The 15,725-nt window shown below is 38.9% G+C and overlaps 1 protein-coding gene across 2 annotated transcripts in view; it reads right to left on the bottom strand.

The window, feature by feature from the left end:
• Positions 1-15,725, bottom strand: part of PTPRN2 (protein tyrosine phosphatase receptor type N2) — a 637,088-nt gene that overhangs the window by 71,030 nt on the left and 550,333 nt on the right. For both annotated transcript variants that reach the window (XM_088159091.1, XM_088159088.1), the window contains one exon: positions 13,980-14,174. In XM_088159091.1, the coding sequence (XP_088015217.1) occupies positions 13,980-14,174 (195 nt within the window). The remainder of the gene's footprint in view (positions 1-13,979; positions 14,175-15,725) is intronic.

A 15,725-nucleotide genomic window follows, 5' to 3' on the forward strand; every position in this document is an offset into this window, starting at 1 on the left:
TCTTTGTGATAAATATTGACACCCAACACTATTCTCACAGAAAACTGCTATTTTCTTCTTACACATTAAATCAATTTTTCAGATGATCCCTTCTCACTTCATTTTTTTACTAATGTTTTAACACCATAGCACAATCCAAGACATATTTGTGATTCATTTATATGTCTGTTGTGTATGTCTGAAATGAAAACTTTAAAAATATATTACTGCACACTAATTACCTGGCTGAAAACACAAAACCAAATTCCCTGGCTTCTTCTCATAGCCCTGCTAACTCAATTAAGCATCTAAATTTGGGTTCCCTGTTGGGTACTGTATTTTCAAATTTAAATTTTAATGAATTACAGTCTGTGTTTCTTTTCAAAGCACTTGTATAGTCATCTTCCTTTACTATATATAAAAAAAATTACCAAGAGATAAATAAAGAATTCTGAAAACTTCATGTTTAAAAATAGTCCTCTCTTCAAGCGTGGTCAAGTTCTACAAAGATAATGAGACCAGTAAAACCCAGGCAACCATGACCAAGTATATCCAAGTGATACAGAACATGATCTGATTTATAGATAGTCTGGAAAAATATCACTATGTTAGACACTGGCCATCTTGAGGCCAGAAAGGAAAATATTACTTTTACAGACATAATACCCCTGCTAAAGTAAAGTAAGTACTTACTTAACTGCTACTCTTAAACTTGTGAGTAGAAGTCAAAAAGTGCTTCTCCAGGCTAAAATAATGGCTCCTAAAGGAAAACCTCTCTGCTTTTCACTGTGGGTTTGGGGTTTTTTTTTGGGTGGGAGGCAAGGTAAGATAGCCAACTGATAAGAGCTTGTACCTAAACACACACAGAGGTTGTAGAAAATTGAGAACATGCAATATGAAATCCAAGAAGTCTTGGAATTCATGCCCTACCCACAGCCCAGAGGCAGGCTATGCATACAAGCACAAGTCACCATTAGGTTACCTGGGAGAAAAAACAGGGAGATAACAGAGTGGCTAATCAGCCTTTTCCTTAGCAATCTCCTGTAACAGAGAACAAACACTTCAAACTCCACAAATACCTTCAACAATCACATCCTTGCACTCTGGACCATTTTGGAACCATGTCCACTACCTAGGAAGTTCCATGTTTGCACACAGAGAAGCAACACAATTAGTGAACTGCCAGTCCCATGACTGCAGAGCAAACTCAGTGCAATAGCAAAAACAAAGAGCTTGACTATAAAAGACTCCTCAGAAACCAGGTTGAATGAAATACTGATTTATTAATGGTTGGACTTGATATAGGAGGTCTCTTCCAACCTAAACAATTTTATGATTTTATGACAGTAAGAAATGAAGAAACTCTTTTTTCACAGAAGTCCTTTCAGGACTTAAAAGAAATGACTGTGGGAGAAGACACTTTCTGCCCTACCTCTTCCATGTCACACCCACGGCCATGTTGAAACAACATGCAGTAGGAGAATAAGCAATGCTGGCTGTAAGAAAGATACAGCTGGAATCTACCCAGCTCCCAAATCTGGAGGAAGTGTCCCATTTTTCAGGTAACCTTTTATCTATGCACCATGGGATTTTCAACTGATGCTGCCTAGCTCAGTGATTCTCAAATATTTTTCTCATGAAAGCATTCAAAAGGGATTGTGCAGTGATGGTAGAAAAGCTTTAGAAGTGTATAAGCTGAAGACATCCTGTCTACTTCTGGGACTCTTGGGTTTCCATGGAAGCCAGTAAAGGATAACACTTTAAAGAAGTTTGAGGAACACTGGTCTAATCCAGAGATGAAAATATTTGAAGTGACAGAGGGCAAAATAAGAACAAGGAAAAAACAATGTGAAAGAGGACAGAAGAAGAAGCCAAGAACAGACTGTAGAGGTCAACAAAGAAGTGAAATGATGAAAGAAGACACTATACTGCAAAGGAAGAGAGTCAGAAAAACAAAGACCAGAACACAGCTAAATGCTATGGGAAGAAGCAAATTTTGGTCACAGCTGATAACTCCCAACATTTCCTTGCATGCTGTTTCTTTTCCTTGGAACCCTTCCTTTCAACTGCTGAACAAGGAGAATACATTGAGGGAGTGACAGTAGTAATTTTGAGTAGACAGTAAAAGCACAGCTGATTGTTAAACAGAAAGAAAAAGAACCTGAAATTTGGTGCATGTGCATGATTGCTAAGGATTTAGCAGACTGGGCTTATATTCTTGAAGAAAACTGTTATCAGTTCAGAAGAGACTTTAAAAATGTGTGGAAGGCATCCCTTTCCATCACAGAGTTATTTGCTATAGACTGCACATCTTCAGTTTGGTCTTCACAAGCTATTTCACTATGTATTTAACATGTTTCAGTCAGGTCTCCAAATACAGAATATTTTGCTCTTAGATAATGAGGTGAAAACTAAACTTGCAAAATGAAATCTGACAAACCTAAGTCCAGAATTCCTTTATACTTTCATGTCTTAAAAAAGAGTAATGAGTGACAAAATGGACAAAAATATTCTCCTTCGATACAATCCTTTTTCTGCTAAAGTCAATATGATGAGTTGTGAGAGCACAGCACTGGGACACCAGGGAATGGGGGTCTACTCCTGGCTCTGTTTCCAGCCTTAGGGTTTGTCTTGGTCAAGATGCTTCCCTGTCTGTGCCTGAGTTTCCTGGACTAAAAATACAGGATAATGATATTGACCTTTACAAAGAGCTTTGAATCTACTGATCAAAAGTAGTATATAAGCATTGGCTTATTATTTTGGTTACTGGAGTGAGTTGAAAGGATCCTGGTGACTTTTATCAAAATTTCTTTTATCAGGCCCCAGAATCCTACTTGAAGGACAAAGTTTCTCAAAATTCAGTTATGAGGACCCACACATGGTAAGTTGAAGGCTGGTGGATATCCTCAGACACCACCAAGTTTTCCTGACTGCAAGAGAACTTCAAATGACACAAAAGCCATTTATGGACTTCCACATGAAATAGTGTATTAGGCACCATTAATACATTTAGTACAGCAATTAGACACTATCATGATGTTTTCAATCAAACTGATGCAATGCAAACAAAGACACCAAAAGGTGAGAGGAAAGAAAGAAAGCCCTTTTCTCAGGCAGGTATTACACACACACACACACACACACACACCAGAGAAACAGCAGAACGTCCCTCTGCTGAGCCAGCACTGCCCTGGGCATCTTGGGTTGCTGTGGTTAATAAACCCAACCCTTCCAGGTGCCTTCCCCAGCAGCAGATAAAGCAGTAGGTAAACAGCTGCATCAGAAATACTCCTGCATTTAGAAAAGCTTTGCGTTTGGATTCTGCATTAGCCTCATCCTTGAAAAATTCACTCTTTTAAGTCCATCCCAGTCTACCACATTGGGATGGTCACTGTCTCTCACTGTCATGCTCTACATGGTTTGTTATGATTCTTACAGGTTAAGAAGCACCCTTTGATGCCTTTGACCTAACACATAATTATAATACATACAAAACATGATTTTGTGATGGAAATGTTTCTCTGAGTATTGTGACTGCATGCTATTTAAAAACTGCTATGTTTAAGCTAGAACTCCTTTGGTATTGTCTGATGAATGAAGTGAATGCACACTCTAGGACATTTCCTGCTGCAACAGTACTCCTCTGCAAGACTGCTCCAAGGAGCATTGCAGGACTAAGATAAAAGGTTATTTCTGTAACCTGCAGTTTTTGGGGAGAGCCCAGTGAAGTTCCGCATGCTCCACACAGAGGTAGAGCTTGGAGTAATCTCATGGTAGAGCAGGTACACGAGGGTTTGTTGTGTTCATGGTACTTCTACACACAGTCCATCTACTCATGCAAATAATGTCTTAAAGCATTTAAATGATCTCTATCTATTCTACTGGTAAAATTTGTCACTGGCAAAGACATGTGACATCTTTTCCATTAGTTTTTTTTTTCTGTAATGTGACACAGGCAGATTAAAAGGGTTCTTTAACATACATCTTCTCCAGTATTGATGTGGCTGAGACCACTGCAAATTAAATTTTATAAATTATCACTGCTGTGCTTTCCACCATTTATGTCACTATATATTCACAATTTTCTCATCCCAAGGAGCACGAATAGCCTTGTCAACTTCATTTGTACAATGCTGTAAGAGACGAAAATTGCAAATATTGCAAGGAAAAGTTTTAAAATTTAAAATGCTAAACGGTTTTCCATTAACACTGAAAAGTTGTATGTATTGTATCTCTGCTCCCAAATATTTATCTATACCTACAGAGGATACCATTGCTGTTCATGGTATTTGTACACAAGCATGCACTTGGGTATAAAGCACCCACCACTGAACAGTCATCTCAAGGCACATGATACTAAAAAAAATATACAAACCCTGAAAATATACCAGTATTTAAAGGTATAAGAAGGCCTAAATAAACATGAAGTAACACTGTGTCATAAATATATCACCAAGATCTAGGGCCTGATTCTGACTGGGCTCCCACCTGCTAATCACTCGTCTGCAGACACAGCCGTGGGTGCAATTTCAGCTCTCAGATTTTCCTGCTGCAGCTTTTTTCCCCTTGTTATCTCAGTAGACATCTTCACTTTGCTGAGATGGATATTGAACTACCATCCTGCTACACATTCTAGGAATATGCACACAGCAAGCAGCTCGGCATCAGCTCACACATGAACAGCCTTAGCTCCCATAAAATATTCATTCATTTAAAAAATATTTGCACCCTGCTGTCAAACTTAGACAAATTCATACTGAGCCTCAGAAAATAGCTGTTTTAATGGTAAATGATGTTCCAGAAACCTCTTTCAGGCTAAACACTCTCGTCAAAATTATTTTAATAAGAAAGATTAACAATTTCAACATTAGCTGCTAATCCCCTTTCATTTGAAACTGTGCTGATAAAATTCTTTGCTTGTCATTCAAATAGTAAGTAATAATTATAGATTTGGGGCCTCCATCTCTTGCTTCATTAATAGTAAATTGCATGGAAGTCTGAAGCATAAAGTCAGCTTTGATACATCTCAAAATGCAATTTCCATAGCTTTCCTTAGCTATGTACAATTAATTACAGAGTTAATAAGGGGAATATGTTAATGAAAGGGAAATTATTCACTCAGACCACCTGGTCTTATCAAATTTCTTTAATATGTTTCCTTCTTTCTGTGAATTTGCATGACAGCAAGAACACAAATCATGGTGTGCATTGCTAGTCCTTTAGTATTTTTATTTGCAACCAGCTAAAGTCCACTTAAATTAAATACAGAAATAATGAAATAAGTAGTCAGTAGTAAATAACTGACTGCATTTGTTTTCTCAAGTCCAGTACCTTTATAATTTTAAAATAAAATCACTTAAACAGCTTTATAATTACCAGACTTTCTTCAGTGCTGAAGTATAAATATAATGCATCCAAAAAGGAGACATTGTCATCCTCTATTTTCTTTAAAGAAATGTGCTGCATGTGCACATATTTAATAAAAGATGTACAGAAACGTGCTTCAATTCACTGCAGTCTGACAGCTACTAGAGCTAAGCTGCCATGTGCAGTAAGGTTTTTGGATGTTCATGGGAATATTTTAGTTGGTACAAACAGCCCAGTCAGAAGGTGGCAAACCTTCACATAAATCATCTTAAAAATAACACAGTGGTGATATACAGTCAGAGAAATATTTTTTAAAGATGGGTCAAATCCACAAACCAACTATCTTCAACAAACCTTGATGGATTTACTACTGACCAGACAGAGGACAAAAACAGTATAAGGGCTGGTGTCCAGGTCCTAAAATAAGTCCAGCAAGAAAAAGGCCAGAGAATATAATTCCTAGAGCAATGGCAGGTTGTGTTTGGAGGAGGTGATGCTTGTGAGCAGTTTATCACCCCTCCCTTCTATTCTTAGTCCAATGCAAAGGTCCAACATACAGCCAGCAACAAGAGGCAACTCATAATTCTCTCTTGCTATGAATAGGGTTTTCTTGGCCAGCTTGGCAACCTAAAGCAGCATTAGCTCATGAGTTTAGGAGAAGAGGATAAGGGAGACATGACAGCATTGAGGGAGAGCTGCCAACTAGAAAAAAAAGTAAGATATTACTCTGGTCTGAAATAAAAGGACAGTTACATAAAGGAGACAAACTCAGTAAAATTACGTCTTTTTTAAAGACATACTGGGGCAGGGATGTAATATTTAAAGATGGAATACTTTACCTGGTTTTGACCAAAAAGTAAAACTGTCCTCTTTTATTGAACAGAAAATACTATGTCATTCACTTCCAAGCAAACTTCACAGATTATTTTAATGTTTATCTCCTTATTTAAAAATGTTTCCACAGCTGCGTCGTGGGTGCATATGCAAAATTTGATCATCACAGGAGCATTTTGTCTGTGTCCTACACATCAAATTTTCCAAATACCACCCAAATTCTGTTACCTTACTCAGAAAACACTGCCAAATTATGGTCTAATCCAGGAAGGAGTTGCAGAAAGCAAAGTATAAGTTTTTTCAATCTTGCCCTGAAGATGAGCATAACCAGACTTTTTTGATTCAGTGGAGGGATTGAGCTGTCTTCATTACAAATAACCAGGCCATGTTCAATAACTTTTGCTGCCATGGCCCACACAAAGAGAAAGAACTCTCCAAAATATTGATGGGAGTTCTCTCAGGCATCCTAAACTAGAACTGGCACAGCAGTGCAAAAACACAGTGCCAATATTATGTCTCTCTGGAAGTATCATGAAGCAAGTCCCAGTTTCACCCTGAAGTCTTTCACATTTTGAGAAGCTCTGAAGCTGTAGTCCCATTTACCACACATCATTTGATCTTAGCAGAGCACCATGTCTAGCAACCCATGTGAGTGATGTCTTTACCCACAGTGAGTCAAAACTCACCACCTTCTCATATCTGAACTCTGCCACCAGCTCAGAAGTACTCTGTAGCATATATTATCATCTTGGGTCTCCTGCTTGAGAAGCCTTCCTGAACTGCCCTCTTTCTAGCATCCTTCTACACAGGCATTTCCACCTGTTAGATCCAAAATATGATTAACTGCTGTATGTGCTACAATGAGTTATCACGGATTTAATGCATGATGTGAGCAGGCACAATAGGAGAAATAAAGCAAGAGCACTTCATCACGAAGGATGCATTTGGAGCCAAAAGACAAGATCTCCTGGATAAATGTTCATTTCCAGGAGACTCCACGGTTCATGAGACTCTCAGAAGCAGCTGAGTACCCAGTAACATTCCTTGTCTTCAACCTGAACTATCAAAACTCAGATATTTTTCTCCATCTATTGCTGCTTGCTACAGCTGATACTTGTCTTGCCTTGACATTACCTGGATGTCCTTTAGAAATGCAAGCAAGCTGGGTGAAACAGAAAAACATCCAGAAAGCCACCAAGATTTGTTTCAGCCAAGAAAATGATCCTTTCTTTTTATTTGGTGCACACAGTTGCATAACCTAGTTTTGTGTCACATATTTCTTCCAATGTAACACTTTTAAAATTAGTACTCTAGAATACAAAATGTTTTCTTCATCTTTCTACTAAAAGCCTTAGGGAATGATGTAAGTTGGATAAAAGTGTTCAACCAAAGCAGCTTAAACAAAGCTGGAATAAACACTTTACAGTCAAACAACAGAGCAAGATGTAGTCACAGAAATTTGGTGAGTTATTTCTAATCATGAATATATTAGGGGAAAACAACTGGCATGGAAGAATTCAGGGAAAAAACAATTTTGAAATCAATTTCATATTATGTTCAAGAGGAATGTTTTTCTCAATTTAATACTGACTCTGCAATTGTCATTATTTCCTAAGGCCCATTCAACAAAATTAATATAGAAAATGGGGGGCAACTTATCATGAAACAAATAAAGATGAAGAATCAAAGGGTAATGTGTTCATGAATATTTTTTTCTGAGTTTTATTGATGTAATCTATGTAGTACATACATCCATTTATTAGATTTATGGCTCTATTAGTAGAGCTGTTTCCATATGCCACAAGATTTTTTTCACTTTTCTTTGCAGCTTTTCTTTGCTCCTGTATCTCAAGTCCCAGCTTTAAACAAACACAGGCAAATGTTTCAAAACAACTTAAACATTTAGGGAGGGAAAAAAGATGTAAAATGAAGGGATAAATGCTATTTCATCAGCAGAAGATCTTTCAGGAGGCAGGCAGCTCTGCTTGCCCCTAAAAGCATGACAACTCAGGGAGAGAAGGGTAAAGATTTTCCCATCCACAGTGTTTATGTCTTTTTGGGATATTGGCTATCCTGCCACTGAGTAATGCAATACACAACAGCCCTTTCCCTTGTGAGTCCTCCTGTCCAACTGTTCATGATGAAATGGCCCTTAGGGCCAAAGCTTTCTTGGGACTTAATTTTGTGAGGCTTCTACAACTATTTATACTGGCACAGCTGAAAGACAACTTGGGATTTAGATCCACTTAGCACATGTGTAAGGAGTTTATACTTTTAGCTAAACTTTGCCACTGACTTTTTTCCCTTCCCATGTGAGGGAGGATTTTTTTTCCTTCATTTTCTCATTTGCAAGCTTTATTTAAACAGGGTATTTATATTCTTGAGATGTATGAAGAAGTATTAATGCTTGTAGAAGGAGATGGTGGGAAAAGGAAAAAAAAAATTTAATAACCAAACAAATGATTGTGACAAAGACCTTGTTTTCCATATCTGCACTCCTCACCTTTGTCCCTGCCAGCATTAATCACCTCTGCAGCATCTGTGTCCCCAGGCAATGCACTGCACTCATGCCCTGCATGCTGCTTTGCTCAGGAGATGTTTAGTGTGTATATGGATTAAGGTCAAGGTGGAAAGTACACCTGCTTCTAGCTCAGTGCTGTCTGTCCTCACAAAAACGCTGGAGCTTCTCTCTTCATTTAGAGAAGTGTGTTTGGATGCCTTTTGCTCCCAATTTTATTGCAGCATTAGGGATAAAATAAAGGAATCTCAGCAAGATGTAGTACAGCATCTAGCAAATACCTTTTCTTGTTGCAATGTGTCTTCAGTCACTCAGCTCTACACTCCTCCTTCTTCAATTTAAAAAAATCTAGAGCTGCTACCCCATAGAGCTCATTTAAAAAAGAATTCACTTAAAAAAATGACAGTGAGGGGGAAATTGCTAAGAAACCACCAAAAAGTTACTATTCAGAGAGTACAGGATACCAATATTATCAAAAAACCCCAGGTTCAATCTTGGAAACTATTCCCTCTTTGTTACCCTTCCCAGTCCTACAGCAATCCTATCAGTAGGATTTGATTCAGTATCAAAACTAAAGTGGATGCAAAATTCAGTACCTGGTTTTAGCAGCACCAAGCCCCTACCCCATGTCCCCAGCTAAGGCTGTGTCACCTTCTGGGACATAACCTGTCCCAAGACTCTGACAGAAAGTTCTCATATGAGGCCATCCTTCATTCCTCTGTGGTGATTGTCCTTCTGGTTTTACGGGCATATTGCCAAAGACAAGGGGATTAAGCAGACTTATATCTCTTAGATAAAAGGCCATAGATTTCAGGCTCTAGTTCATCTGTTCCCATCACCCCATTCAGACCAAGTATGAAATTTTCTTCTCCTTCTGAAAAGTACATTATCACAAACAATCACATGTTATTATTATTTCCAATACATTAAGCAGTTTCATACCCTCTGAGAGAAGACTCCTCAGACTTCAGCTTACAAAAAATACTGGAAAAGACCTTTTATAAATTCACTTTCTGAAATTCTAATTTATGTACAATGATCCAAATTTTAAAGACACCTGTCTTTACAATGAAAAAACCTGCAAAACACAGAAAATCTTGCAAAACACAGAAAATCACTTCTGCTCCTGCAAATTCCCTCTCTTATGTGGTATTCAGATAACAAGCTCATAGTGTTATCATCAAAAGCTTATGTTCCTTTCTTGCAGTACTGCTCCTCATGTAAGACTTCATAAAAGATAATTATTTTGACCAAAAAAGCATGGAAATACATGAAGCAGGTGTTGGATCCAATCCACCTTGGTGCTGAACTTATGCTACAGCACAAGCAAAAGAGACTCCTTTGTGTAAGCTGCAAACATCAACTGGATTGAGCAGGAGCAAAGGGGCATCTCAAGAGAAATCCACTCTCCCTAATTCTCTGGAGACCCTCAGAGCCACCCACCCACTTCATCAACCAGAGAGGGAATTTATGGACTCAAGGCAACACCAACACTTCATTAAGTGCCTAAAATATAGATCCCAAATTAGGGAGACTAAATCTCTCCTGATCACTTTTAAACGCCCTCTGGTTTTCTTGCTGGACTGCAAACGGAATTGTTGCTCTTTACTGGAACTTCTCTTGCCAGCTGCAATACAGACATACACATGAGAATAAAGTGGGTAGAAATCGAAGTTCCTATTCTTTCCCTTGTTGTGACCTTCTGAATGATGTTTTCTTGCAGAACCACTGGTGACCAAAATGAGGGCACACATCCTGAGCTGTTGCCCGTGCTGAAACCAGCCAGCCAGTGCCACAAGCATGACTGCATTAAACATGCTCCTCTAATTACACTTCCCAAAGTGCTTGGATTTTTTAGAAAGTCAGAATCAAAATGCGCCATATGCGCCACCCTCCTGTTAGAAATGTGATGAAAAAGACAGTGAAAAGGGAAAAAAAAAAAAAAATCTCTGAATGTTGTTATCGCTGTCCTTCTGGGCCTCCTGAGCCCTCCCTGCTTCCTCCTGCCAACAGCTCAAACCAGCTCACGGTGCTGTCAGTGCAGAGCCATCGCCTTTGCTGCACAGGGAAGGAGCAGAAATGCAGGATTTTTTTCCCTTTGAAGGCTGGTTTCAGCCTAAGTGAGGAGACTGCCCCACAGCCACAGGGCTTGGAAGATTGCTGGTTTCTGCACACCTCGAGCGCTATAAGCAATGGGCTAACAGCAAATGGAAAGTCCTCCAAGGAAACAGCACCTGTGGCCAAGCCAAGTTCCAACATATCCAGAGCTGAGGTGACTTAGATACGACTGAAGGTATGACTGAGAGCATTTTCCAGCAAATTAAACTTTACAGAAAGCTTTACAGCTTTACAGAAATATTTCTGACCGATGCTACCTCTGAATAAGATTACATGGAATCATTCAGCAGTCACACACTTCTAAGTTATTTCCATTTAAGTTTTTTCTGTTTATGATTCAAAATAAATTATTTCCTGCTGTCACATTACACAGTAATCCATTGTTTTATTTTCTCTAAGGAGATCGTGGCACCTATAAGCAATAAGGACTGAAGAGCCTTAGCTCAGCTAACTAGCCCTTCACTGCACATTGTGGAGCTCAAAAACACATTTACAGACCTGTAAGTGCATTTACCCTGCAAAACAGAGGATATTTGCCATTCTTACTAGACACCTTGCTAATATTTCTCATTGCTTTTTTGGGCACTGACATATTTTTCAAATAAAATATCTACAAAATTTAAAAGGTAAGAGGATTGTGGCAGAGGAAAATGAGAAGAACTGAAAAATGTCTTCTATTGAATGGTATAGAAGTTGCAAAGTGTCTCCTCACTCTCCTCCACTTGTATCTGGAAGGCAAAGGGAGGAAGAGGTCACCTCTGGTGAGCTGCTTCTGTTGCTGAGGTCCAACAAGCCACAGCATCCCCAGAAGGAGAGAAATTCAGGTAAATAAGGTATTACAGAGACGTGCACTTATTTTTGAGCAGAACACAAACTGGGTCAGCTCTCCAGTTTCACTGTGACCCACAGTGACACAAAACATGAGCATTTCTGATCAAGCCCAATCATCTGCTTCTGTGCTGTAGCCGAGAGATGCTGATCCTTCCATGTAAACCTAACCCAGCTTCGCCTTTGGCAAATCTTATATTTATGGTTTAACTGCTTCCTTAAGTAAACATCCCACTGCCTGCCTGACCCTCCTATTAGGCTTGCCCTGATAGCAAAGCTAAATGCATCTTTTCGATGCTAACAAATATTTTCTTCCTAACTGTATCATCTGAGTCCATTAAGAACAATTTTTCTCATCCTGTATGCCACAGCACATAACATAGACAGACTCCCCTGAATCACTGATTTTTGTTTGTTCAGGTTAGATTTAACAAATTAACTGTTTTTACTCTCTCTGTGTGGCTTGCACTCTCAAAACACTACAGCATTTCGTTACCCTTCTTTGAACCCTCACCACCTAAGATATAACATCTGTTGTTGGATAGTTAACACATGTATGAGTTCATGCAGGGTTAAACAGGACTGACTGAATTATGGACACTGAACACCGTAACAGTGATCTTGACCAATGTGACTATTTTTTAAAGTTTATTTATTGCCATATGAAGAAAATTCTTTCTTGCAATCTTGCAGAAATTTACAGAGCCAGAATAAGTGGTTCCCATATGCAACTTTCTCTCCTTTAAGCATGATTTTGAGATTACTTTTTGTTTCCCAATAATATCACTGAAAACAATTTTGCTCGATTTGAAGTAGTTGAAACTGTTTGCAAATGTTAAATGCATATTTACATCTACATAGGAAATTTTGCTCTTATTTCCATACAAATATACTGCCTCAGAACATATTGAACCTTGCCTCAGAATTTGTACTTATTTTGAGGTTGGGCAACTGGAAACGTTTGGGGTTCTCCATCCTCCCCCCCCAGCCCCCAAGTACTTTACTCAACTATGAAAGGAAATCAAGTGAATTTTAATTATGGTTAGGCAAAAGTGGAACAGTCAAAACTGTAACAAATGGTTTTCTGTCATGGGAACAACCCTTCCAAAATGCACCAGATATGTCTACCAGATATTAACATAATAATTAATTAATTACTTTTGGGAGGGGGATGGCAGTCATGTATTTACTCAGGATGATATACTCTGAGGAAGCATCTGGTTTAAAATCCCACCTTGCTTTTGCTCAGTTTTATAGCTGACTCCGTCAAGGATGAAGGAGGTCAGTAACTTGGCTGAGGTCAAATTGGGCTTTTGGGTTTTGCCTGCCTTCATTCCATTCTCCATTATGTGGGATTGGCTTGTAAGAACTTGAAAAATACCTCAGAAGATAGCACTTTCAAATACACGTCCAGAAAAAGAAAGAGGTTTAAAAATTATGGCCCAAAAGTATGACAGAAAGCAGAAGAAAACATATAAAGCAGAAGTCAAATATATAAAGCAAAACAATACAACTTTTGGTCAAGTTCTTCACCACCAACTAACTTCTACTCAGCTAGTGTCAGCACACTTCAGAGAGACAGTAAATATTTAAAGAAAGATAAAATGAGGCACAAAAAATGGAGGATTGTTCTACAGCTCTCCCAGCAGGACAGAGAAAAGCTCCACCAGTCCCAACCACTGGAATCTGACTCTCACACACAAAAAAACTCTTCATGTGTCCATCTTCTACACTAATATTGGTCTCAAGCTGTGCTTGGAAGTAACCCAAGATTTCCAACATAGACTCCATCAATAGAATATATTTGGATCATTTCAAACACAAGAAATCCAGCTTGGAAGAAATTCATCCAAGGACAAAAAACAAAAATCCAGGCAAGGTTTAAAAATCAGATCCCTTTTCTTTTCTAAGGGTGACAGAAACAAATTGCTCCATATCACTAATCTTCTGTTGCCTTCTCAGCTCAGATACCTCCACACATTGGAGACTCATGAGAAAAAGCAGTGAGCTGATCAGAAATTTGGCAGTTGTCTAAGCTGGGGTAAACATAAATTAATAGGACGAGAGGACACCACAGGGCTTTTTTTCTTAAAAGCAAGCACGCAAACAATTCGTATGTCCAAGAGAAAAGAATGTTCCCAAGAGAAGAAAAACGAAGATATAATGAAAAATAAATGTACATAAAAATGCCTTTAGTTTTAATTACACGAAGTTAAGATTACCAACGAAGCTCAGCAATATTTTCCACCTGTGAAAAGACATCTTTAAAAAGCCATCCCTTCCCAAAAGCTGAGCCGGCACCCAAAATTGTGCCGCGAGGACAGCAGTGCCTTACCAGGATCATGTGACCGGTGGAGATGTCCATGTTGGACTGGACTGGTTCCTCACACCAGGACGAGGTGCTGCTGCGGGCAGAGGGGCTGGGGATGGGCCCATCACTGAACTGGGACGAGACGCTGTTGATTCGGGACGAGTGCAGGGGCTCGGGGCGGTCAGAGCCTTTCACTGCCATGCGCTGGCGGCATAGCTCCTGCAGAGACAGACAGAGAAAGGAGGGAACAACCTACGGTTAAGAGTAATTACAGGATGGAGTCTACTAAAGACATATGATTTACAACGTGTTTCCAGGGCTGGAAGTGTTCTCTCCCTCGCTGCAGTAATTTTTGGGCGGCTGTCTGTTCCGTTAAGCACATCTACAAAGGGATGCTCAATGAAAATTACTACACGATGATTACCCTAACCTTTCAAAAGTGCAATTATGACTGCATGCACATCTTCATATAGATAACCAAAAATCACATTTTGGAGCTTGACTCCTCTAACAGATTTTTTTTTTTTTCTCTCCCTAATATCACTCCACGTTCTGCAAAACCACTTTTGAAACACACAACCTCCTGAAGTTAATGGGGTTGCACGGGAGTAATTGAGAGCACTGCTTGGCCCTGGATATGCAAACTCAGCAAGCTCAAGGCAAGTGAATTGATGTGCTCTCCAGTGTAAATCCTAGTTGATAGATGCCTCATTTCTCTTCATTAAAATAGCAAACTCGCAACACTTCCTCCCTGATGTGGGGCAGAGAGGATGAAGAATGACATTAACGAAGAATAAAAGCAGAAATCTGTCATTGTATTGTTTAAGCAGCTTTGGCGAAGAAAGAAAATTCAAGCTATCACACACACTAATGCAAGTCATGTTGAAACACCAAAATAGATAGCACTGGGAATACGTATTTTCAGTTGCTCTCATGCATAGAATTCGTGCAAATATACAGAATTCTGGTTAGGTAACAGAAAATCCTGCTGGTAAAACCGACTCCTGATAATATAAAATTCTGATTCTAACAGGATGAGCAGACCTACATGTCTGCTCATGTTGTGCTGCTGTTAGAATCAGCTGTGGTGGTGAGATCACAGCCATTGTGATAAAATGATCCTTTTTTTAACATATGACTATTGTCCATGAGAGGTCCTTGGCTGCATAGCACACAGGATGTGGCCATATTGCACACACGGTGTGGGTACACATTTGTCTCAGATTACTCACTCTTCACAAATGAGTACTAAGAGCACAATCTCTTGCCTCAGGCTAACAAAATAATACAGGCTGAAAAATTCATACCACTAGAATGGCTTCTGTTTTTCCTTATTCATTGATAATTTAGTTGCAGCCCAAGTGCCATCAGCAGGATGATCTGAAAACCATTATTTATCAGCTGCAATAAAATCTTCTTTCCAGACAGGAGTTCGAAATATAACTTAAGATTATGTTGGAGGCTTTTTTAACCTTGCAAACTTTAGGACACTGAAGGGGGATCCTAATCCATGCAGCAGCAAGCATTTAAACAAACTCCCTGAAACCATCATATTGAGTCTCTTCTAGTCACCACATGACAATGATTAAAGGCCCCTTCAAATATTCTTTTCTAGCAAAACTTCTGTCTTAACTGCCAGTAGAGATTCTTACACAGACTTTTACTATGTCATGGTGTTTAATACAGTATGTATATTTATATAAATATACATACATGCATATATGCATATACAAATTAATAGACTGAGATGAAATTCGTGTAATTTATAAA

Source organism: Sturnus vulgaris, chromosome 1 (genome assembly GCF_052056855.1).
Source record: "Sturnus vulgaris isolate bStuVul1 chromosome 1, bStuVul1.hap1, whole genome shotgun sequence".
In the NCBI taxonomy this organism is placed as follows: Eukaryota; Metazoa; Chordata; class Aves; order Passeriformes; family Sturnidae; genus Sturnus; species Sturnus vulgaris.